The sequence below is a fragment of the Haliotis cracherodii genome, unplaced genomic scaffold (assembly GCF_022045235.1).
Source record: "Haliotis cracherodii isolate W230 unplaced genomic scaffold, xgHalCrac1.p SCAF_5, whole genome shotgun sequence".
Taxonomy (NCBI): domain Eukaryota; kingdom Metazoa; phylum Mollusca; class Gastropoda; order Lepetellida; family Haliotidae; genus Haliotis; species Haliotis cracherodii.
In genome coordinates, this window is record NW_027266308.1 from 62,228,580 (window position 1) to 62,253,134 (window position 24,555).

At 43.7% G+C, this 24,555-nt stretch overlaps 3 protein-coding genes across 3 annotated transcripts; 2 read left to right on the plus strand and 1 right to left on the minus strand.

The window, feature by feature from the left end:
- Nucleotides 1–6,386: 6,386 nt before the first annotated feature.
- Nucleotides 6,387–7,955, plus strand: LOC139443808 (lysosomal proton-coupled steroid conjugate and bile acid symporter SLC46A3-like). The gene has a single exon (XM_071224721.1). It carries the CDS (start codon nt 6,387–6,389, stop codon nt 7,953–7,955), a length of 1,569 nt encoding a protein of 522 aa, XP_071080822.1.
- Nucleotides 7,956–12,568: 4,613 nt separating this feature from the next.
- LOC139443810 (uncharacterized) lies at nt 12,569–13,690 on the minus strand. The gene has a single exon (XM_071224722.1). The coding sequence runs from the start codon at nt 13,688–13,690 to the stop codon at nt 12,569–12,571; it is 1,122 nt and encodes a 373-aa protein (XP_071080823.1).
- Nucleotides 13,691–18,581: 4,891 nt separating this feature from the next.
- On the plus strand, nt 18,582–23,443 carry LOC139444116 (proton-coupled folate transporter-like). The gene is made up of 4 exons (XM_071225019.1): nt 18,582–20,079; nt 21,031–21,114; nt 21,857–22,013; nt 22,431–23,443. Exons 1-4 carry the CDS (start codon nt 18,582–18,584, stop codon nt 22,546–22,548), a joined length of 1,857 nt encoding a protein of 618 aa, XP_071081120.1. The 3' UTR covers nt 22,549–23,443.
- The last annotated feature ends 1,112 nt before the right edge of the window (nt 23,444–24,555 follow it).

Genomic DNA, 24,555 nt, shown 5'->3' on the forward strand with positions numbered 1-24,555 from the left:
ACAAACATTCTGTATCATTCATATAGATATGATTATTTACAAAATCAACTTTAACAAAACATATTCTTTAAAACTACGAAAGAATACTCGCTGGTCAAGTAACAAAAGTGAAAACTTTGCGAAACGAACAGTCTCGATTGACGAGTTAAATGAGAATTTTACAGTTTATAACGAAACCTTTTCAAGAGAATAACAAACGACATGAAGCGATATTAACTCCATAAAAGACAATCAGTCATTATTTTGCCTTGTCAAGGTGGAACTAACGTAAAATGGAAGTCAACAGTTTCTGTCCGGACCAAACACTTACGACAAAGGGAGACAATTTGAGAGGATGACCATAGTTCCGTCAAAGTGTTATGTTCAGAGCAGTGAAATATCAAGTGTTATGTAATGAAAATATCACTTTTCTCAACTTTCACACTGAAGTATACAATGAAATATTACCTGACGTTCATTATTTGAAGATATTTAATTTAATTCTGTTGTTGTATTTGTAATTGCGATTACTTCCTACGTTATGTTTATTTGCAGTTTGCTTTGAAATGGTAACACCAGGGACTTCACAAGCGGTCTGTAAATAATCGATTCTGGACTAGACAATCCAGTGATTGACATCATTAGCAGCGATCCACGCAATTGGGATCGATGACATGCATCAACCAGGTCAGCGAGCCTTACCACCCGATCCGTTAGTCGCCTCTTACGACAAGCATAGTCGCCTCTTCTGACAAACATAGTCGCCTCTTCTGACAAACATAGTCGCCTCTTATGACAAACATAGTCGCCTCTTATCTCTTATGACAAACATAGTCACCTCTTATGACAAACATAATCGCCTCTTATGACAAACATAGTCGCCTCTTATGAAAAACATAATCGCCTCTTATGACAAACATAGTCGCCTCTTATGACAAACATAATCGCCTCTTATGACAAACTTAGTCGCCTCTTATGACAAACATAATCGCCTCTTATGACAAACATAGTCGCCTCTTATGACAAACATAGTCGCCTCTTATGACAAACATAATCACCTCTTATGACAAACATAGTCGCCTCTTATGACAAACATAATCGCCTCTTATGACAAACATAGTCGCCTCTTATGACAAACATAGTCGCCTCTTATGACAAACATAATCGCCTCTTGTGACAAACATAGTCGCCTCTTATGACAAACATAGTCGCCTCTTATGACAAACATCGGGGAGGGACTTTTTTGTAGGACAAAGGAATGTATATAGAAGGACGTTTTTGTAGTTGTGCACTTGTTATTTATTAAATTCATTTAGTAAATATACTATTTTGAAGATTATGGTGGAAATGGTGGTTTTGTAAAAAAAACCTGTATGTGGTAGTTTTTGTGCCTGCTGTTACTTTGTATCCTCCCTGTTGTCGCCCCATTCCCCCGGTTACCGAGAACAACAGTTTGTAATAAACAAAATTTAATTACTCCTTATGAATTGTCCTGTGTCAACATGTCATTTTAAACATTAGAATAATTGTGGAATTTATGTTGTGGAATACTTGGTAACTGTTGTAAGACAAATGATTCCCCAATATTTAATGTTACATCAACAATGAGCATTATTATGACTGCGGTGTATGCTTGTGGTTAGAGGCGACTAAATGGATGATGATCCGCCTGGCTGGATAACTCGGTTGATGCATGTCATCGTATCCCAATTGAATGGGTCGATGCTCATGATGTCAGTCACTGGTTTGCCTGATCGTGTTTCGATCACTATCTTCTTCTTACTATCAACAGTATCAAATCAACAGCTTTGAACAGTATTACAGTTACATCACGGCGTGTCAGCTGAATGTGGGAGGAAAGCTTGAGGTGATGCAGATCTTAGTCGTTTACCCACGGGCACGGGTATGGTGCTGACAAATAATTGGGGCGAACCGGGATTCAAACCCACAATCATAGGTTTCTGGCGTGCCCAAGACAGGCAACTCTGCACAGTGAATTGTGGCGCCTTAGACGACTGGGCCACACGTGTACCCACATATTATGTAAGCTGCATTGCAAGTTGTGCGTCGCCGTATCCCAATGGTGTAGCTCTACGCTCATGCTGGTAATCACAGGTCTGTGTACCCCAGATCCTATCTGGATTGTTCTCAGCATCCCGTGATACAGCAGTAGTGTCGCTGCTGACCTCGAGTCCACAACATTCAATCACAACGATGACACCAGGCGTCCCGTGAGTATCTTTGTCCGGGACGTTTGATACCGACCTTCGCTTGGTTCTAGTATCATAGTTATGGTTATTGCCACCAAAAGGATGTATTATATAAAGATAGAGCTGATAATCACACCTCGTTGTGTGCCACGCGCCTGGAGATTACAAGCAAAGTCGATGGTTTTCCTATTTGATATTTCTCAATAAAACGTTTTGAACTACAAATGTGACCGATGCAGAAAGTCGACTATCTGTTCATGTAGTTCTTTTTGAAAAAGACATTCAGGGTGTTAAAGAAGCAGTTATCCAGTTATTTGGTGTACGTGTATTCTCAAAACTTACATTTTCAACCCTTTATGTCATAAATGATGACTTACAGTCAAAATGAATTAGAATCAAGTCGCCCAACATTTTAGTGATAGGGGAACTTTTAATTCTCAAGATTAATCTCAATTAAAATTTAAACGGCACATATGCTCCTGGAATATGTATTTTAAATAATTATTTCCATAATAAGTATAATTATCGAAATGATTTATTAATCGAATTGGTACTCAAACATAAAACCACCAATCTTGCGTCATCAGTGTATTCATGTGTGTATGGTGTGACAGGTGTTATCAGTTGTAAACACCAGTTTCCGATAGCTCCCTGCTGCCTACAGACTCATTTAGTGTCGGTACTTTATCTCTCGGCCGACAACTGGGTGACCCCTGTCTGTACGTCTCTTGCATTCACTAGACACGCTTTAAAGCACCTGTTCCCGTTAGTTTATATCCATACTAAATCATTTTCATCTAAAGTCGTCTATTTTGAAACATGTCTTTTTTTTGGAAGTTATCGTTGTTCCGACCCAGTTAAGAAATGCGTATGCCTTCACCCCAAACTCCGTCATGTCAGCACAGACAAAGTGTGAACCGATTGAAATATGTTTTTTACTGGAAGGTGTGGTGATTTCGACCTCACCCGATCAACAAATACGTATGGCTTCACCCCAAAACTCCGTTATGTCCGCACAGACAAAGTGTGAACCGATTGAAACATGTTTTTTACTGTAAGGTGTGGTGATTTCGACCTCACCCGATCAACAAAGACGTATGCCTTCACCCCAAAACTCCGTTATGTCGAGATGGTGCTGACAAACCAGAATTATTAAATCAGTGTGAATCTTGGATTCGAACCCACGAACATACAGGATACTCACGCGCCTAAGAGGCGCAACCCTGTGCACAACAAATTCCGGCACCTTGCATGACTGGGGCCACCTAGTTTTAACCCAGGGGTTTGATTGCGTTGAATTCAGTGCGCGCTGATGGCACGCACGCTAGTACATGCTATCGTGTGTATCTCCATTGTGCTCTGGGAGCAATAACCTTTAGAGTGAGAGATATGCAGTTCAGTCAACTAAAAGTTGCTTGTCAAACGACGTGGCTAAAGTATATACTTTGCCCAGTGATGTAGTTACTGTATGTATTCGGTCTTCATTGTTTCAAATGTTTAATTGTAGCTTGAATTTATCACGAAAAAGTACAGATCAATTATAATATCCATTTTATTTTATATTCTTTTGGCTTGTTTGTGGTTTAACGCCGCACTCAGCAATATTCCAGCTATATGACGGCGGTCTGTAAATGGTCTGGACCAGACAATCCAGTCATTGACATCATGAGCATCGATCCACGTATTTAGGATACGATGACATGCATCAACCAAGTCAGTGAGCCAGACCATCCGATCCCATTAGTCGTCTCTTACGACGAGCACAGTCGCCTTTTACGGCAAACATGGCTTGCTGAAGACTATTCTAACCCAGGATCTTCACGGGTGTTTGGTTTGGTTTGGTTTAGTGACGAATCCGGTTTCCATCATCGAAGGACATCTGTGCGGATCTGTGTGTATCGGCTACAGAATAAGCGCTATACCGGATGTTGCGTACCGGAAGTCGTCAGATGTGGCATGATGTAAGGGAGGAATGTCTCATGGGCGACAAACAGATCTGGTTCATACCCCGAACCACTTAACAGGTTGCGTTACCGTGATGACGTCCTCACGCTGACTTAACCCTGCAAGAATAAAGCGCCATTTTTCAGTATGACAAAACGTATCCGCATGTACTACGACCTTGTACTGTTCATCAACATGCTGCATTGACCGTCAAGGTCACCGGATCTCAACCCAACATGCAGTATCTTAGGGATGAGCTAGACCTACGTTTACATCAACGCCAATCAGGGTCACAGAATCTGCAACAATTACGCCAAGCTCTTCAGGAATAGTGAGTGAGTTGGGTTTAACGCCGCTTTTAACAGTATCCCAGTTACTAGTATATCACGGCATGTCAACTTAATGTGGGAGGAAATCCCGAAGTTATGCAGGTCTCAGACGGTTACTACTTCGGTGAAACCCACGTTTGTGCTGACAAACCTAGAAACATAATCGTGACGAACCGGGATTCGAACCAACAATCTGGCGTGCCCAAGGGACACAACTCTGCACAGCGAATCGCGGCGCCTTAGACGAGTGGGCCACCCGTGCCCCCTGACATGTCTAGAAGTCATCCAGGTCAACGGTGGAAATACACAGTACCATGGTTTGAGATTGTCACATAACCGGCAAATGACAAGACTTCTCTGTCAACGTTAAATGGACTTGTCTCACTTTGTAATTTTCCAAATACAGGCATGTTGTTCGTATCGCTTACACAGGTTGTCGAGGTCAAAGAATGAATCTGTTGAAAACCACACATGCCTTCATGTTTTGGGGGATTATATTTATAATGGAATCAGGATGTGCAATGTTTATTATTTCAATCACAAATTAAATGGTAAAAAGACGTTTAAGATGGTGAACAAGTACGGTTTTTAAGAATGTGAATTTCACTATTATGTGGATTGGGTGGTAACATTGGAGGACCATGCGTAATCATACCCTGGCGTATTTGAAAGGAAGTTCATGCTATCAACCGGTTTAATGACTTATATATTTACAGGTTGCCAATGACATAGCTGGAATATTACGAACAGTGGCATGAAAAAGCATTTACTGTTTTTATGCATAGACAATGCCTTTCAGAAAATGGTCAGATACAACATGTGTTATATTTGGGGTTTCACTTTCTTATTAAAGTTCAAATTCGAGTACTTTTCTGGTTTCAGTCCCATCCGGGATTCGAACATACATTTTCAGAGTAAAAAGGCACCTAATCGACAGTCAGCTGTGCCAACTTACACTAACCAGAGGGGAACACAAAGTGGGTGATCTAGACAACAGTTGTTGGATTTCCATTCTTTGAGGCCTCGCTGACTTAGTGTGCTCACGATAAAGTGCTTCACACTGGCAGTGTGGGTTCGAATCCCGGATGCGACTCAAGCCCGAAAAAGTCCAAGACTCTGTACGTCACAAAGAAAGTGTCATCCCAAATATAACATTTGTTACATTTGACCACCTTTATAAATGGCATTGTGTGGTCATAGCTTTCGGCCATGGGAGTCGTGCCAATTTACACTTGTCAGAGGGGTACACAAAGTACGTGATCTAGACTACCTGTTGCCGAACATGTACACTCTGAGAGAGTGGCATTTGTACTTTATTAATAAGTGTAATCCCAAATACAACATATGTTACATTAACTGTATAGTATGAGTCAAGACTGGAGTAGTTACAGTGAGTGAGTGAGTATGGTTTTACGCCGCTTTTAGCAATATCCCAGCAACATCCCGGCGGGGGACACCAGAAATGGGCTTCACACATTGTACCCATGTCGGGAATCGAACCCGGGTCTTCAACGTGACGAGCGAACGCTTTAACCACTAGGCTACCCGACCGCCCCGGAGTAGTGTACCCCAACAACGACTCACTTCCCGGACTCACAGACGTGTTTATGAAGCCAACATTGACCAAATTGATATGATGTATCATATTTGAGAACAATTTATGCTCATTTACATTATCTCAGATGCTCTAACATGTGACGTTGGTGACATAGAAACGAGGGACCATTTGCAAGGCGGTGACCCGTACATATTACAGTGATAAAACAGATAAGATAATTCTGACATTTAGCATGAATGACTCATGAAGATTGTCCAGGGGCTAGCTGCACAAGACATCTCACAATAATTCTATTAGCAATAATGATTCTTGCTTAAGAGCAGCACATATTTTCGTTCTTTGACTTGATCTGTTTCTTTCATAAGAATGGATGAAAGAACGCCACTTCTTAGTGGGTCTGCAAATAGGCCTGATGTAAGGGATATCCTACAGGATGGGGAGGGTGATCCCCTTTTGATCAGGGCGTCCACTGATGCTGAATTCGAAGGACATATCATTGCTGATGTTAAAGTGAGGGTGAATGCAAGACCAAAGTCTGCTCCTCCTTTGAGACGAACCCTCATTGTGAACGACGATGAAGACACAACGTCTGCACAGAGACATAGACCAAAGACAAGTCTAGGCGACCAAGAGGAGATGGATGACGATGGTTGGGTAGGCTGGGCCCTCAACAGGCAGAAGAGTAGGAACAATGAGGATGAGGAGTTCCTCAACAAAGACACCAATAGGAAGGAGGATTCTCCCAAGACTCAGGTTGTAAACCTGATTCTAATGAACATCATCCTTATCATCTGGTCTATAGCCATCCATATCCACGGCCCGGCATGGAGTCAGTATTTCTTCCATAGGTTGGAAGAAGAAGTGTTTGGGAATACGTCGCGTTCTTCTGACGGCAACAATTCGAGCTACGACGCGTCCTACTGTGAAAACCCATCACTCAACGCTTCAGATTCAAACGGGACAAACTCCCTACAAGAAAAGGCCGAACAGCTCCAGACGACATGGAGCATGTGGTTTACATTCACAGGATGTCCTATTGCTCTAGTGAGTACGGTCATCTTTAGTGCCTATTCCGATTACTTTGGTCGAAAAGTGTTGTTTTTAATTCCAATGATTGGCACTCTACTCAATTATGCCCTGATAACCGCCATCATTCATTGGTCATTAAATCTTGATCTGTTATTCATAAACTGTGTAATATCATCAATTTGTAGTACTGAAATATTCACTATTGCATGCTTGGCTTACATCGCTGACAACACGCCCCCTGAGGGTTCACGGACCACTGGATTAGTTGTAATGGGAATAACACAGACTTTAACCAATGCAGCCTTGTCCACTGGTGTTGGGTACTACATACAACTTGAAGGCTATTTCCTCCCAAGTGTGACTGCGGTTGCAATTCTCCTGCTAGCAGTGTTGGCTGTTGTGGTCATCCTGCCAGAAAGTAAAAAGACGCCATCGTCTTCAGTGTTGAGGAAACAGAAGAAGAAGGAGAGGAAGTTACTTACTCCGTTAGGAGCCATAAAAAATGTTTTTGGCTTTTACTTTACCGAAGGTACTGTGAAAACTAGAATAATGTACTCAATTCTTTTGTTGGCAATGGCTTTTCACAAAATTGCATTGAAAACTGGTAGCATCGGTACGTTATGGGAGATGACCTGGCCTTTATGTTGGAGTCCGGAGATGATGGGTTACTATGGGACCGGAGCCTCCATCTTTTCTCAACTGATTAAAATCCCTCTTCTGAAGCTGTATCAGTGCTGCTTCAACGACGTGCTCATCGCCATCTGGAGCAACCTCGCCGTAGTTGGAGCCAATATTCTGAAGGCATTTGCTACCAACAACTTCTTGATGTACGGGGGTAAGCAGCACATTTCTTGGATTTATCTAGCTTTCCAGACTTGTTATAGATTCCCGAACAGACTCAGTTGATTCTGTTACCTGCATATGGCAGTGTTGTGTAACTGCATTATTTGTTAGTGTAAAGCGCACACCTCCTGTGTAGATACCTAGATCGGCCGATGTTTAAGTTAACAGAAATTAGGTATACAATCATATATCGCGCAATATCGTATTGAATGGTCACGACTTGTGGAACGTGATTGTCACGTGGACTTGTGAGATTTATTCCAGCTGCAATATGGATGTTCCCAATGCTGACCGAGATAGATAGATGGGATTGTGATGAGCCGAGTTAATTCCGGGACAAAAGAGCTCCTTCGTACAAATCCATGCAGTAATTTCTGCTATTGTGCATACCAAGCGATTGTCCGTTGCTTTCGTTTGTAGTCAAACGCGATATACTGAAATCGGTGCAGTCCTTGAAAGTGGATGGCTTTCCATATTATTTTAGATTGTTATATATATTATATTTATTAAGACGTCTTGTTACACACGCGACAGTAACTGATAGTTACTGCTATTTGAAACACATCAAAATGACATGTCGGGATAGAATAGGTCTTCAGAAACCCATTGATGCCGTAAAAGGAGACTATGCTTGTCGTAAGAGGCGACTAACGGGATCGGTTGGGCCATCTTCCCGAGGCATGAGAGTTAACTGACTTTAAAAGTTCAGTTTCCACCCTTGCCGAACTAGACTGGAATTCCTGGGCTCGATCGTAGCGCCACCAGTGGCTATTACTACTTATGTCCCTTCTAAGCCTCTCCTATGGACCAATCAGATTCATCCTCTCGTATCACTTGTGTTTGCTTCACACAAAATGTTGGCGCCCAGTCAGAACGATCTGATCGATGATCAAGTTCTATATCGTGATAAAACGGGTCTTACATCGCGAAATGCATCAAATCACGTGAGCACCAAACATGAAAAGATTTGGAAAATATCTGCTGACAACGAGTTGGCGATGCACATGCTTTGCAAATCCTGCAATCGACCGAAATCTGCACGACAGTTTACGAACCGAATTTCGATTTCGGTGCGCGATTTTGATTGGACTATGCATAGACTCGTTAGTCCAGCCAAAATGTAACTCCATAATACCAGCCTAGTTCAGTTTACTCTCTTGCTTCGGGAAGATGCGGTTGGTCAGACTCGCTGACTTGGTTGATGCATGCCATCGTTTCCCAATTGCGTGGGTTGATGCTCATGATATCAATCACTAGATTGTCTGGTTCACGCGCGATTATTTTCAGAATACTGCCATATAGTTGGAATAATGCTGAGTGCGGCGTTAAACAACATGAAACAAAAACAAAAACAAAAAAGACAACGTTCTACGTTATTCGATTTTTTACACGGTTACGTAAACAAAGAATAAATGCTCAACAAGAAACGTTTTGTCACATTTCGTCAATTAATGACAACATTTTATCTGTGCAACAATCGAAACATATCTTAAAGATATTCTATTGGCTAAATAGATCGTGTGAGATTTGATGCTACCTTCTATCTGGCTTGTTTGTGTCAGGTGCACTGTAGATACTTGGTGGTTTGTAATCTCAAGGAGAGTATTTTATTGTACCTTTTGCTCGTCCTAAAATTAGCTGTTGTTATTCTTGGTAACCACATGGCATCTTGTGATTGTATGTTATCGTACGCCGTGGAACGATGCTCACGCTGTCCAGGCAGGTTTCTTCTTGCCTGACTTGACAGACTGACCCTCAATTGAGAAACTAATGGACGTAAACTATTCCTGGATAGTTCCTCCAACTCAATGCAAAATTGTGCATTAGGGAGGTACATTGTGATGTTACACAGCTATGCACTGAGACCCAATCTCATTAAAACCCACGAGCACGAGTATAGTGCTTACAGCCAAGAATATTAAAATCAGGGTGAATATATAGGATATAGGATTCTGACACGCATTAAGGACGCAACCCTGTGTACAGCATATTCCGGCAGGGGTGGCTGTTTAATTGCGTTGAATTCACTGCGCGCTGATGGCACGCACGCTAGTACATACTATCTTCTGTATCTCCATGTGCTCAGAGAGCTATACCTTTAGGGTGGGATATACGCAGCGCAGTCAACTGAGATTCTTTTGTCGTGGCTGAAATTTGCTCAGAAGTTAAAAACAACTTGGCACTACTAGGAACCGTCCAAGACACGGGCCACCATGCATGTCCAAAACAACCTATGGTTGCTACGCCCGGGTTCTTCACCTTCTAAACAGGACACTCACTGCAACGTACATGGCAAAATAAATTCGTACAAACCTGTAGAGGTTGTGGATTCTCTGATGAAATCCTCCTTGGGGCACTTATTGCATTTTCCTTGCTCAAGAAAATCTACATGACATAGTTGCAACCATTTTCCTTAATAAAAATGTTACCACACAAAAAACAACGTTTTTGTATGATATATGACCACCCCAACGGGGCCTCACCCTCTACCGGCGACACACGGCAAGGGGAGCGACTCTCACCCAAATCACTTTTCCAATGTCTCATAGCAGACGGAATGTGGGGAGGAGGGCGGACGTGCCCCAAGGAGGATTTCATCAGAGAATCCATAACCTCTACAGGTTTGTACGATTCTCTTTCAGATTAAATCCTCCTTGGGGCACTTATTGCATCAAGATAGACTCCTAAAGACAATAAAGGAAGTGGCATCCGTCTGCAACAAGCGTAAACACATCGTTTAACATGATGATAGAGAATTAAAAAAATGGAACCCACCTTATGGTTTATCATAAAGCGAGTGAAAACTCCCCCCCCCCCCCCCCCCACACACACACACACTTTTGTACAAGTGATAACGGGGACAACAATCACGAGGGACAATACGCCTGCTAGCTAGGCAGGCTTTAGGGTCCCGTAGGATCGAGCGAGTGACGTGCCAAGAAAACCGGAGGACAGTCTAAAATCTCGAAGACTCAATCGGCTAGAGATGTAGAACTCTGCCCAGTGCAGAGAACTGACTGACCGAAACGAGCACGCTCCCTAGAGTGTTTATCGATTTGGTAATGTTTGATGAACGTACTCGGCCGGCTCCAAATAGCCACAGAGCAGATCTCCTCAATGGGGAGAGCTGCGGCATACGCTTTTGACGTAGCCACTGCCCTAACCGAATGAGCCTTCAACCCCTCAGGGGTGTCCCTCCCTTTGTTCCTACAAGCCGAACAAATAATAGAAACAATCCACAGCGAAATAGATTGTTTGCTCGCAGGGGAGCCAGCCTTCCCACCGCAATAAGAGCAGAATAATTGGTTATCCTTACGGATATCCTTAGTCTTGCTGATATAGACCTTGAGAATCTTGCGGACATCCAAGACATAAGCATGTCTTGCAGAGGTCCCCGACGAGGAAGGCTGTGAAAGAGCAGGTAGCTCGATAGCAGCCGTCACGTGGAAAGCGTGTGCGACCTTGGGACGGTAAGAGTCCGGTAGCCGAATACTGACTCTGTCCAGGTGAAAGACGGTCAGCTCGGGATCGGCGGACATTGCGTGAATGTCGCCTACCCGTCTACCTGACGTCACTGCCACAAGGAACGCCGCCTTCCAGCTAAACAGCTGAAGGGAGAGAGACGACAGCCAATCAAGATCGATTGACAAGTCCCAAGGAAGACTGATCCGCCGGACAGGCGGTCGAATCCTGTCCACGCCTGCCAAAAAGCGTTGCACTAAAGGGTACGCACCCAGAAGTGCCCTGTTGATAGGGACGTGAAAGACCACAATGGCTGTTGAGTACCCCCTGACTGTCGATGCGGCCAGGCCGGCATCAAGTCGTCATTGGAGGAACTCTAACACCACGACTAGATCTGCAGAAAAGGGATCTGCAAGCCCTTTATCGACACACCACCGCGCATTGCAGGCCCATCTATCCTCATACTGAACGTTTGTTGAATCCCTCCGCGAAGCCAGTATTGTGTCTGCAACTTGCGCAGGAATACCGCTCTTCTGGAGGCGATTCCGGACAGTGGCCAAGCCACCCACTGAATCCTGGAATTCAGGTGGAGTGCCCCGTTCTTGGATTGGGGGTCCGGTCATAAAGGTAATAGAACAGGAGGCTGAGCCAGAAACCTGAGTATTACGGGAAACCAACTCTGCGTTGACCAAAGAGGTGCCAGTAGCACAAGAAGCCGTGCAGGCTGAGTGGCTAGCTGAGAAAGGACCCTGGGAATCAGAGGAACTGGTGGGAAGGCCCACAGAACTCTGTCCGTCCAATCTAGCTGTAAGGCGTCCGGTGCCGCCGACCTCGGGTCGGGGACTTGGGAGCAGAACACTGGTGTCTGGTGGTTCACCACAGACGCAAACAGATCCACCTGGAACGACCCGTATAATCGGGAGATAATCCCGAATATCCCCGCGTCGAGCCTCCACTTGTGAGGAGCGAGGATCCGGCGAGACAGAGCGTCTGCATGGACCTTCTCCATCCCTGGGAGATAAACAGGTTTCTTGGAGAAGCGACGGAGACACCGTTCCCCCCTGCTTCCGGATGTAAGTCATCGCCGTTTGGTTGTCCATTTCTACACGAATCACCTGGCCAAGAAGCAGATCCAAGAAGCGTTAGAACACCAACGTGACCGCTCTCAGTTCCAGCACATTGATGTGCAGCTCGATCTCCTGCTGGGACCACAGTCACGAGGCAGTGTGATCGTTCAGAACACCTCCCCAGCCAGAGAGTGACGCGTCTGTCTGAACTGTGAGAGACGGAACGGCAGTGTCGAGGGGGAGCCCCCGGGACAGATTCCCGTCCTCAGTCCACCACTGAAGGTGTGGAATGAGCCACGCTGTGGTCTCGAGAACCTTCTCGAGATCCTCCGAGTTCGCCCATAACCGACGTAACGCCTGCTGAATGGGTCTCATTCGCAAACGTGCTCGCCAAACCACATCCACTGTCGCCGACATGTTACCCAGTAGCTGGAGCCATGTGCGAGCAGTGTGTCTCGTGGAAAGAAGGAACAGTGAAGTTACACTCTTGACCCTGACAATGCGGTCTTGTGAGAGGGAGACAAGCCCGCTCTCTGTGTTCAAATTCGCTCCTAAGAAGACCAGGGTCTGAGCAGGGTTCAGATCTGACTTCTTTAGGTTGACTATCCACCCTAGAGATACCAGAATGTCTAACACCTCTTGTGTAGCAATCTGACTCATATGGTGAGATAGTGCTCGTAGCAGCCAGTCGTTGAGGTACGGATGACAGAACCGACCTTTCGACCTGGCCACTTGGGCAGGAATCAACATCAGCTTGGTGAACACCCTCGGGGCCGGGGAGATCCTGAAGGGTAGAATCCGGAACTGATAACACCTCGCGTCGAAAGAAAACCACAGGTATTTCTTGAACTCGCTGTGTATAGGTTCATGGAGATAGGCGTCTTTGAGGTCTATTGACGTCAGCCATTCCCCAGACTCTACAGCAGAGATCACTGAGCGCAGTGTCTCCATCCTGAAGGACGGTACCTCTATGAGTTTGTTCAGTTTTCTCAGGTTGAGAAAAGGTCTGAACCCTCCGTCTTTCTTTTTGTGACGAGGAAATAAGTGGAGTAATAGCCCTCGCTTTCCTGTCCCATTGGAACCGGCTCGATAGCAGGTTTGTCTAGCAGTGCTACGATCTCGTCCCGAAGTATGTCCGCCTTCTCTCGGGTAGCGTGCACCGGAGTGGGCCTTATCCCGAAGAAGGGTGGCGGAAAACGTTTCCACTGAGGCAAGTGGCCTTCCCTGAGTGTGGACATGACCCAGGGATTGGATGACACCTTCTCCCATTTCGACAGAAAGAGAGAGAGTCGGTAACTGTGGGGCCACCTGGGGCCGAGCAGGAGCTATTGGGAACCCGCTTGGTGCACGTGGCGGCCAAGTTACCACAATTAAGAAACCATAGAATGCGAGGAATTACGCCTTTGCAAGGAAGAAAAGGGAAATATACCACACATACACTGTCAGCCATGTCTTCAAGTTTCAACGTATAAGTTGGGTGAAGGTTTCTCTGAGTCTTAACGCACGTCTGGTCTGCCAGATGACATAAGGAAAAGTGATTTGGGTGAGAGTCGCTCCCATTGCCGTGTGTCGCCTGTAGAGGGTGAGGCCCCGTTGGGGTGGTCATATATCATACAAAAACGTTGTTTTTTGTGTGGTAATATTTTTATTAAGGAAAATGGTGACAACTATGTCATGTAGATTTTCTTGAGCAAGGAAAATGCAATAAGTGCCCCAAGGAGGATTTAATCTGAAAGAGAATCCTGGTTTAGGTTCCACAGATGCGCAGACTTCAGTAACTGTTTACGAGCTCCCGGGAATCCAGAAAAGAAGACCCTACGTTGGCGTTATTTTATCTCAACGTGATCGAGTTCAGTGGCTACAAAGGTGTGGTATTTTGTGAGGAACCAGCTTCCTTCTTCAAAGGAGATATTTGCGGATCTGTATGTATCGGCTGCAGAAGGAGTGTTATACCGGATGTTGCGTACAGGAAGTCGAGAGATGTGGAGGATATGTTATGATGTTGGGGAGTAATCTCCTATGGGCGATGAACAGAAATGTGGTTCTTATTCAGAACAACTTAACAGGTTGTGTTACCATGACGGTATCCTCACGTTGTCTCGACTCTGCAAGCATCAAGCGCTATTTTCTTCATGACAATGCTTGTCCACACATCGCATGTGTCTGTATTGTACATACCTTGGTTGTAAAGGTCGCCGGATCTCAACCGCATCTGAGGAAATCTTTAGCAATGACGCCAAGCTCTTCAACGCATTTACCCAATGGGTCATTCATACCCCCGGTGGTAAATTTGCAGAGGTAGGGCAAATTTACCACTGGGGGCATGTGTTTAACCCACGGATAGATGTACCCTCGGGGAGTATTATGTGCATATAAAAGATAGCTACGCGATAAATCACAAAGAACAATGAAGAACGAAGCGTTGTTTATTTCACGATAAAACATTGTTCTATCTTAAGGTCATTTCTGGAGATTCTAATATGCGCTCGCAACTTGATGACGTCACATACTGAATGACGTTATTTTCTAGAGAGAGATATAGCTACTCAGATAAACGCAGTGGCGGGACGATTGCATCCCAAAGTGAGTAAGATATGACAATCGCTATTAGGAGAAAAGGTACAGATAATCGACGTTAGGGTTGTGAGAATATTCGGGAAATACCAAACGTAACCCACCTGTTCGTAAAATGGACTTGTCCGACATATCCGAGTCGGATTCTATTCAGGGAGTCATCATTATTAAAATTTGTTTTATCAACTCCTTAATGAGGCTGTGTATAATGTTGATATCTCATAAGAAACAGACTCTATTATAATATTATAATAAAACACTGCAGGCTGTGCTCCTCATGGTTTATTCTCCCTGCAATGTTTTATTGTACCTTAACCAACACCCAGTGTGTGTGTTTGTGTGTGTGAGTGTTTGAGTGTGTGTGTGAGTGAGTGTGTTTGAGTGATGTGCGAATGTGAGTGTGTGTGAGTGTGTATGTGATTGTTTGTGTGAGTGAATGTGTGTGAGAATGTGTGAATGTGTGTGTATGAGTGTGTGTATTTGTGAGTGAGTGTGCGAATGTGTGTGTGTGGGTGAATGAGTGTGTGTGTGAGTGAGTGTGTGTGAGTGAATGTGTGTGTGTGAGTGTGTATGTGAGTGTGTGAATGTGTGTGCGACTGCGTGAGTGTGAGAGTGTAAGTGTGAATATGCGAGTGCGAGTGTGTGTGTGTGTATGTGAGTGTGTGAATGTGTGTGTGTGTGCGACTGCGTGAGTGTTAGTGTGAATGTGCGAGTGCGAGTGTGTATGTGAGTGTGTCGTATGTGTGTGTGTGTTACGTATGGCTGTTATTTTATGTACCTGTGAACACTGTTTCATGTAAGGAAAATTCCTTCTTTGTATTATCTGATCTTATCTTATCTTACTATTTATATTGTTTCAATAACATATTAAATGGTACAACTACAAGACTTGTGGTATAAGTATGGATTTGATTGATGATATGTATTAACCTGGGGTATGTGTAATTATTATTTTTCGTTTTAAATGAAATACTGTGTTTGATCGAATTTCTTAACTAATATTAACTCATCTATTTCATTCCAAAATCTTTAATCACAGTTCTGCACCAAGAACAGCTTGTTCTGAATCGAGTATTGTCCACAGGACGTATTCGTGGAATGTTGCTAAAAGAGACACAAGAATCTTACTCCCGGGACGTATTTGCCATAAGTGATTTGTTGCAAAATTGTAATCTTATTACCAACTGTAGTCACTAAGGTCTCATCCATGGGGATCCGGGTCCGATTCTGTAATCTGATGATTAAGATGATCGGGTGGTTACAATTTTTCACCGTGCATGTTTATACCCGACACCGTTCAATCGTAGCTCATGCTAGCAAGCCCTGGTTTGATGATTTGATCATTTAAAGGTTGCCATGATATATATATATATATATAAATATACGTATGTATATATATATATATATATAATATTATATATTTATATATATATATATATATATTTATATATACACACACACACACATATATATATATATATATATATATATATATATATATATATATATACTCACACACAAAAGAAACGCAAGTCGAGTATGCAGTATACATGTTATATATTTTCAACAATAAAGACAAGAAATACTAATAGGGCAAGATTGACAATTTTTTTACTAAAGACAGTTTAATGGGTTAAAAGGCAGGTGACATAATTGTTAAGGGCTTACACAGTTTCAGGTCAATACCCAAAATGTCAGTCAATACCTGGTGTGACCACCATTAGTATTGATCACTGCCACACATCTCCTGTACATTGAGTGGATCAGACGATTTGTGAAGGCCCTAGGGGTCCTCCTGCACACATCCAGAGCAGCTGTGCGTAGTTCATCGGCAGTTGTAGGGACTGGGCGCACATTGTGCAGACGCCTTTGAACCTCATCCCACAAGTGTTCGATGGGGTTCAGACCAGGGCTGAGGGCTGGCCACGGTAGAACGCGGATGTTGTGTTGTTGCAGAAAGGCCACGGTAGCTCTGGCAACATGGGGACGAGTGTCGTCCTGCTAGAAAATGTGTTGTTGATTTTGCGCAAAAAATGCAACAACGTGGGGTCTGATCACTTGGTCGATATACCGCTGAGCAGTGACGCCGTGTCCCCGACCTTGAACAACATTCAGAAAGCACATGGGTCCAAGTCTCGCATTAAGTCCAATCCCTGCCCATATCATGACGCTAGGTCCACCCCATGGACCCCTTTCCACAACGTTTCTGTCAGCGAAACGATCACCTCGACGCCGCCAAATTCTGACTCTTCCGTCTGCATGGGAGACACAAAAGCGACTTTCATCAGAGAAGATGACGCGCCTCCACTCATGATGACGCCAATTGCTATGACCCTGTGCCCAATGAAGTCGTGCTTGTCGATGCCGTGGTTGGAGAACAGGACGACGTGCTGGTCGGCGACATCTGAGGTTGTTGGAACGGAGACGTCGGATCACAGTGTCCCAGCTAATGTGTCGATTATGTGTTCCTATGGTCTGTCGAGCACTTTCACTTGCAGTTAGGAACGGATGTCGCTGGTGTTGACGGGTAATCTGCCGATCTTGTCGAGGTGTGGTGACCCTAGGACGACCGCTCCGAGTAAGGTCATCTGTGGTCTGTGTAGCATTGTATCGATGCAGGAGGCGGTAAATTGTGATTATGTTAACGTTGAAATGACGGGCAAGATCTTGGACAGACTCTCCAGCTTCCAAACGTCCGATTTCTCTGAATTTGAGTTAGGCGTGGCATTGTTGTCCAAGGAGTGTTAGGTCCAAGAATCGGCCACAGTTTTATACCCACTACAGTTCGTGACAGTTCGTGCATTTACGATTTCGCGAGAAAAGGGTGCATGATAGCCACATATTCATTGAAATGGTGCGTTTTTGCGATTCGTTTTTTTATGTTGCGTTTTTACTCGGGGTTTCCAAAATGCAACCAAAAATATTGATAACACCATAAGGCTTCACTAAATCCTAAAACTCGTATCAATTTATGTTTCCGTGTTTGTTACCTATTTGCTTAAAACCACTTGTGTTTCTTTCGCGTTTGAGTATATATATCCGGGATTCGAACCCACACTCTCAGAGCGAGGCACCTTATCGCTAACACACAATGGCAGCGAGTGCCAGAGTTTGTACTTTACTAAAAAGTGTAAACCCTAAATACAACTTATTTTACATCAACTGTAGAGTATTAATTACGTTGGTCCAGGCTGGAGTATTTACAGACTGTCGTGATACGGCTCAACAATGACTCTTTCATCAGTACAAACGCATTTATGAAGCCAAAATTGACAAAACTAATATGATGTATCATATGTGAGAACAATTTACGTGTGCTTACATTATCTTCGACTCAGATGATCTAACATGTGACGTTGGTGACATTGATACCTTTTTTTACCTTTGGTTACCTCACATATTACAGCGATAAAACTGATAAGGGTGAGGGTAAGATAATGCTGACATTTAGCATGAATGACTCACGAGGACTGTCCAGGGGCTAGCTGCACAAGATACGTTGCAATAGTTCTATTAGCAAAAATGATTCTGGCGTGAGAGCTGCACACATTTTCGTTCTTTGACTTGAACTGTTTCTTTCATAACAATGGATGAAAGAACGCCACTTCTTGATGGGTCTGCAAACAGGCCTGATGTAAGGGGTATCCTACAGGATGGGGAGGGTGATCCCCTTTTGATCAGGGCGTCCACTGATGCTGAATTCGAAGGACATATCATTGCTGATGTTGAAGTGAGGGTGAATGCAAGACCAAAGTCTGCTCCACCTTTGAGACGAACCCTCATTGTTAACGACGATGAAGACACAAAATCTGCACAGAGACATAGACCAAAGACAAGTCTAGGCGACCAAGAGGAGATGGATGACGATGATTGGGTAGGCTGGGCCCTCAACAGGCAGAAGAGTAGGAACAATGAGGATGAGGAGTTCCTCAACAAAGACACCAATAGGAAGGAGGATTCTCCCAAGACTCAGGTTGTAAACCTGATTCTTATGAACATCATCCTTATCATCTGGTATATAGCCATCCATATCCACGGTCCGGCATGGAGTCAGTATTTCTTCCATAGGTTGGAAGAAGAAGTGTTTGGGAATACGTCGCGTTCTTCTGACGGCAACAATTCGAGCTACGACGCATCTTACTGTGAAAACCCATCACTCAACGCTTCAGGTTCAAACGGGACAAACTCCCTACAAGAAAAGGCCGAACAGCTCCAGACGACATGGAGCATAAGATTTACAGTCACAGGATGTCCTATTAGTCTTGTGAGTACGGTCCTCTTTAGTGCCTATTCGGATTACTTTGGTCGAAAAGTGTTGTTTTTAATTCCAATGATTGGCACGCTACTCAATTTTGCCCTGACAACCGCCGTCATTCATTGGTCATTAAGCTTTTACATTTTATTCATAGGCTCTGTAATAGGCTCGATTTGTAGTTATGAAGTATTCACTATTGCATGCTTGGCTTACATCGCTGACAATACGTCCCCTGAGGGTTCACGGACCACTGGCTTAGTTGTAATGGGAATAACACAGACTTTGACCAATGCAGCCTTGTCGACTGGTGTTGGGTACTACATACAACTTGAAGGCTATTTCCTCCCATGTGTGACTTCGATCGCAATTGTGCTGCTTGCAGTGTTGGCTGTTGTGGTCATCCTGCCAGAAAGTAAAAAGACGCCATCGTCTTCAGTGTTGAGGAAACAGAAGAAGAAGGAGAGGAAGTTACTTACTCCGTTAGGAGCCATAAAAAATGTTTTCGGTTTTTACTTTACCGAAGGTACTGTGAAAACTAGAATAATGTACTCAATTCTTTTGTTGGCAATGGCTTTTCACAAAATTGCATCGAAAACTGGTAGCATCGGTTCGTTATGGGAGATGACCTGGCCTTTATGTTGGAGTCCGGAGATGATGGGTTACTATGGGACCGGAGCCTCCATCTTTTCTCAACTGATAAAAATCCCTCTTCTGAAGCTGTATCAGTGCTGCTTCAACGACGTGCTCATCGCCATCTGGAGCAACCTCGCCGTAGTTGGAGCCAATATTCTGAAGGCATTTGCTACCAACAACTTCTTGATGTACGGGGGTAAGCAGCACATTTCTTGGATTTAACTAGCTTTCCAGACTCCTTATAGATTCCCGAACATTCGAACAGACTCGGTTTAGCTTGAGAAGTGAAGTGTTATTTGATCGACCGATTTTCATGGTTATTAAAAATCAGGTGTACAATCTGATATTTAAGGTTCTTATTGACTGTGTTTTGGAACGTGATTGTCACGTGTACTTGTGCGAGTTATTTTTTTATAAGGAAAGAAAGTCTGACTGCATGCTCGTCCACGAATACCCTCGCTGCGACTCATAATAGTGAAGAACAAAGAAATCCACTTGCAAATTGGGCATACATACGCTCATGTCACCTCTCCTTTTGAGGAACTATTTTATTCCGCGATACAGGTTGTTGTTGTGTGGCTGTCAGAGTACACATTAATGTACACATACTAAATACAATTGTGTGTACATTCTTCGAGGTACAAAATAGTGAGTTAATTGGCACTTTCATAGATTGAGGACCAAACTTTAGCATGTGATCCAAAGTGAAATAAAGCGACAAAACCCCTTCCATATCCAATAATAATTTCTGTATAAAACAAAGTCCTCGATTGCACGATTCCGACTATATCATGAGCATGTGTTTATGAATCACTATCAAACAGTAATGATACCAGGTGTCCGCGAAAAGGTGAGCGTATCCTGCCCCGGTGGCACCTGTTACAAACACATGCAAAGGCACGTCAACTGTTCACCTAAAAGAAACACGGGAACATATAGTACAAATCAAATTAGGGGAAAAGGGACTAACATTTTTTAATAAACATTTGTATTTCCTGAATGTGAACTGACGAAAAACTTCGTTAAATTCTTCGAGTGAGTTCTCCGTCTGATGTGTATTGTATAGTTTCCATTGCAAAACTATATGCGCACATTTGACAGTAATCTCATATAATAGGATGTTTATTAAATGTTAGTTACTTTTCAGTTGCAGCCGTCGGATCTTTTGATGTAGCTCTAATCTCCGCAATCCAGTCTATCATGTCAGCAATGGCCGGTCCTGACCGTCAAGGTAAAACTTGGATATTTTATCACACGCTAGGGCAAACTAGGTATTTAGATCACACGTCAGTGTGGCGCTAGATTGGTTGATCACATGCCAGGGTAAGGCTAGATTGGTTGATCATTTGGATTGGTTGATCACTTGTCTGGGCTACACGTAAATTGTTTTATCACATGTTAGAATAACACTGATGAGTTTTCCCACGTGATGTCACGCTTAGGAACGTTATGACATTTGTTTCCTTACGACAACCTGTATAACCGTACTTGACAATATACTTTGCATTGAACTAACACTTGTGAAATATTTAAGCTAGTTTTGGACCGCTTCATAAATTATTTCATATTTCCCCTCTTCCCAAACCTTCTGTGTATAAATAATGCCTAAATGACGGACCGCCTCTGTGGTCTAATGGTAGAGCGTCCGCCCGGAGAGCGGAAGGTCCGGGTTTCGATCCCCAGCCGCGTCATACCAAAAGACGTTAAAAGATGGTACTTGTTGTTACCCTGTCTGGCGCTCGGCATTAAGTTGCTAAAACAAGGACTGGTCGGCTCGGACTGGGGTATTCATGTTAAACTGCGGCATGGTATCTCAGTGCGCTAGGACTATAAATCGACATCAGTCCGGACTAGTACAAGCAGCCACACATACACGTGCATGCACATCGCTATATAAGGGCAATAATCTTGGACGCGACGTTAAACCCCATTTCACCTCACCTCACGTAAATGACGTCATTGTCTTCCAACAGGTGCTTTATTTGGAAGTCTATCCATTATTGACATTATCTGCAGTCTGGTAGGGACGCCTGTCTTCAGTGAAATCTACCAGTACACTTTAAACATATTCAAGGGTGTGTCCTATCTGGTCGTGGCAGGATTTCAAGCTGTTGCCACCATCATGATTGTGTAAGTATTGTGGACTTGAACAGGCACCGACTATTATTTTCAAATGGAAATTCGTTTCCGTCAGTGAGGTTTGACCAGCAACATTTCAGTCAGTTATACCCTGACGTGTCAGCACAATGTGGGAGGAAATCCCAAAGTGATGCAGATCTAAGAGGTACACCCTTGGTGAAACCCATGAACAAGAGTATGATTCTGAAGAATATTATTCGGTATGGTACCCTATCAGTTGGAGTCAGGATGGACATGTCATGCCATCTCCATCCACATTATTGGCAAAGTAGTTGAAGCCTTTGCTCCCTACTCTGGTTCCCATGCCTGCCTCAGTCCAATGCGAATCGGGCTCGTTCGCCGTGAATTTAATAGATTATTGCTAACAGTGGCCTTAAAATCATACTTATTGACTCATCTTTATTGCAGAATATATGCTGTTCTGAGTCGGATGGGATACCACACTAAGGTGGAACACATCAGTATCCATGACAACCAGACGGAGCCGAAGAGCACGACCCCAACGGAGGACGACGACCAGGTGTGATGACGTGTGATGAGGTTGCCCTCGGATCTCTTTCGTACACCTGATGACAAGCCATTCATCTAATCAGTCATCAAACCTCACAGACTCACAGACTTCCTTATATAGATATATATTTATTCCTTATTCCGGAAGTTAACTGACTTCATCACAACTCTGCTGCCAAACTGGGGAATGGTTCCTATTGTGGCGTGTTAGCTTAATATATGTCGTAGACTGTACCCATGCTTGCTGTAAAAGGCGACCATGATTGTCGTAAGAGGCGACTAAGGGGATCGGGTGGTCAGGCTCGCTGACTTGGTTGATGAATGTCATCGCATCCCAATTTCATTGATCGATCCTCATGATGGCAATCTCTGGATTGTCTGTTCCAGAGTCGATTATTTACAGACCGCAGTCATACAGCTGGAATATTGCTGAGTGCGGCGTAAAACAACAAACAAACAAACCACTGTTCATCTCAGCGAGCTTGGATATGATGATGGCACAATCTGGGATTTGAACCCAAGATCAGCGGGTCTAAATAAGTAGTTAAACGCCTCCTTTAGCAATAATATAAGGAAGTGATCGGATAATCAGGATCCGCTGATCAGAATCGTTGCTCGTACTTTCAGTCACTGGATTACCTGGATCAGTATTTACAGGCATCGTCAATGTAGCTGGGGTATTGCTTAACTCTTAACATTTGACTGTGAACATGAGCCAAAATATAGATTGACACAGTGTGATCAATACTGTCATTGAATTATTTGTTTATGATATGATTTTATGACACTCGGATATGATTTTGCGGTGGAAATACTATATACATGTACATATTTCACGTATTTGTTTTCTTTGAGTAATATTGGTATCAAACGTTTCTATTTTATTTGAGAAGAATACTGCCAAGGCCTATCAGCGGGTCGTTGAGGCGCCGTCGCTTTGTATCACATAATTTTAGCTCGACACCACATATGTTATCTCTGTATTATCACTACTTGGAACGTGGTTATCTAACCTTTATATTTAACCATAAATATTATCTACTTTTCCTTCGTTTATTTTCTTTTGTTACAAGGAACCTCAGTGAAAGAATTTAGCAAGGGTTTTGCGGCTCGGCTTTCCCCACTTGGCAGAAAAGAGTTCATTTCACCTACTCGGGACAAACCATTTGGTAATCCTTAGTGGTTTGATGGTGGTTTGATGGTGGGTGGATGGTGGGCGGGTGGGTTGTGGTTTGATGGTCGGTGGGTGGGCGGGTGGTTGGTGGTTTGATGGTCTGTGGGTGGATGGTGGGTGGACAGTGGGCGGGTGGGTGGATGGTGGGCGTGTGGGTGGGTGGATGGTGGTTTGATGGTAGGTGGATGGTGGGTGGGCGGTGGGGGGTATTGGATTTCTTCACTGAAACCGATTGATCCAGAGAATACTGGAGAATGCACACGTACACACATGCCCAATCATGAGCACATACGCACGCACACGCACAAACACGTGCACGCACGCACAAACACTATGGATTTAAAATGGTCTGTCCCTAATTCTTTTCATTCAGTGAACATATTTTCAGAAGGTCCAAGTGAATAAGGTTTCACGCCCTTTTGAACAATAATTCATTTACCACTAGGCATAAATAGTAATGGGTTACACAAATACCGAATGAGTCATCAGTTCCGGGTTTTCAACCTTGAAATTGAAAGTTATCTCTACATATATCTTGACATATAACGAGCTGCAGATGACATACTTTTGTAGTGGTCGTGCACAAGGATCCTTAAGATTCACCTGATTAAAAACCTTTGGCTGCCAGCACCCGAACGTATTTGTGTCACACAACTTGTCAACACCCACTCACATGACCTATTATCTTTGTGTGAATCAAGGAAGGAGTAAAGTCATACCTGAAGTGGGTTATGTGTCACAATACCTGTCTTATCATGAGGAAACTCATAAATTTGCTTGACATGTCATATGACCAACCTCAGATTACCATTGGTCTGACCTATCGCATGACCGGCAAGGTATTATTTC

What these genes read in the sequence shown, in the direction of transcription:
- LOC139443810 (XM_071224722.1), bottom strand. Translation starts at nt 13,690, where the DNA reads ATGGGAGAAGGTGTCATCCAATCCCTGGGTCATGTCCACACTCAGGGA.
- LOC139443808 (XM_071224721.1), top strand. Translation starts at nt 6,387, where the DNA reads ATGGATGAAAGAACGCCACTTCTTAGTGGGTCTGCAAATAGGCCTGAT.
- LOC139444116 (XM_071225019.1), top strand. Translation starts at nt 18,582, where the DNA reads ATGGATGAAAGAACGCCACTTCTTGATGGGTCTGCAAACAGGCCTGAT. An exon ending in GGCCGGTCCTGACCGTCAAG is followed by an intron (nt 21,115 to 21,856) that starts GTAAAACTTGGA and finishes GTCTTCCAACAG; the next exon opens with GTGCTTTATTTGGAAGTCTA. An exon ending in GTTGCCACCATCATGATTGT is followed by an intron (nt 22,014 to 22,430) that starts GTAAGTATTGTG and finishes TCTTTATTGCAG; the next exon opens with AATATATGCTGTTCTGAGTC.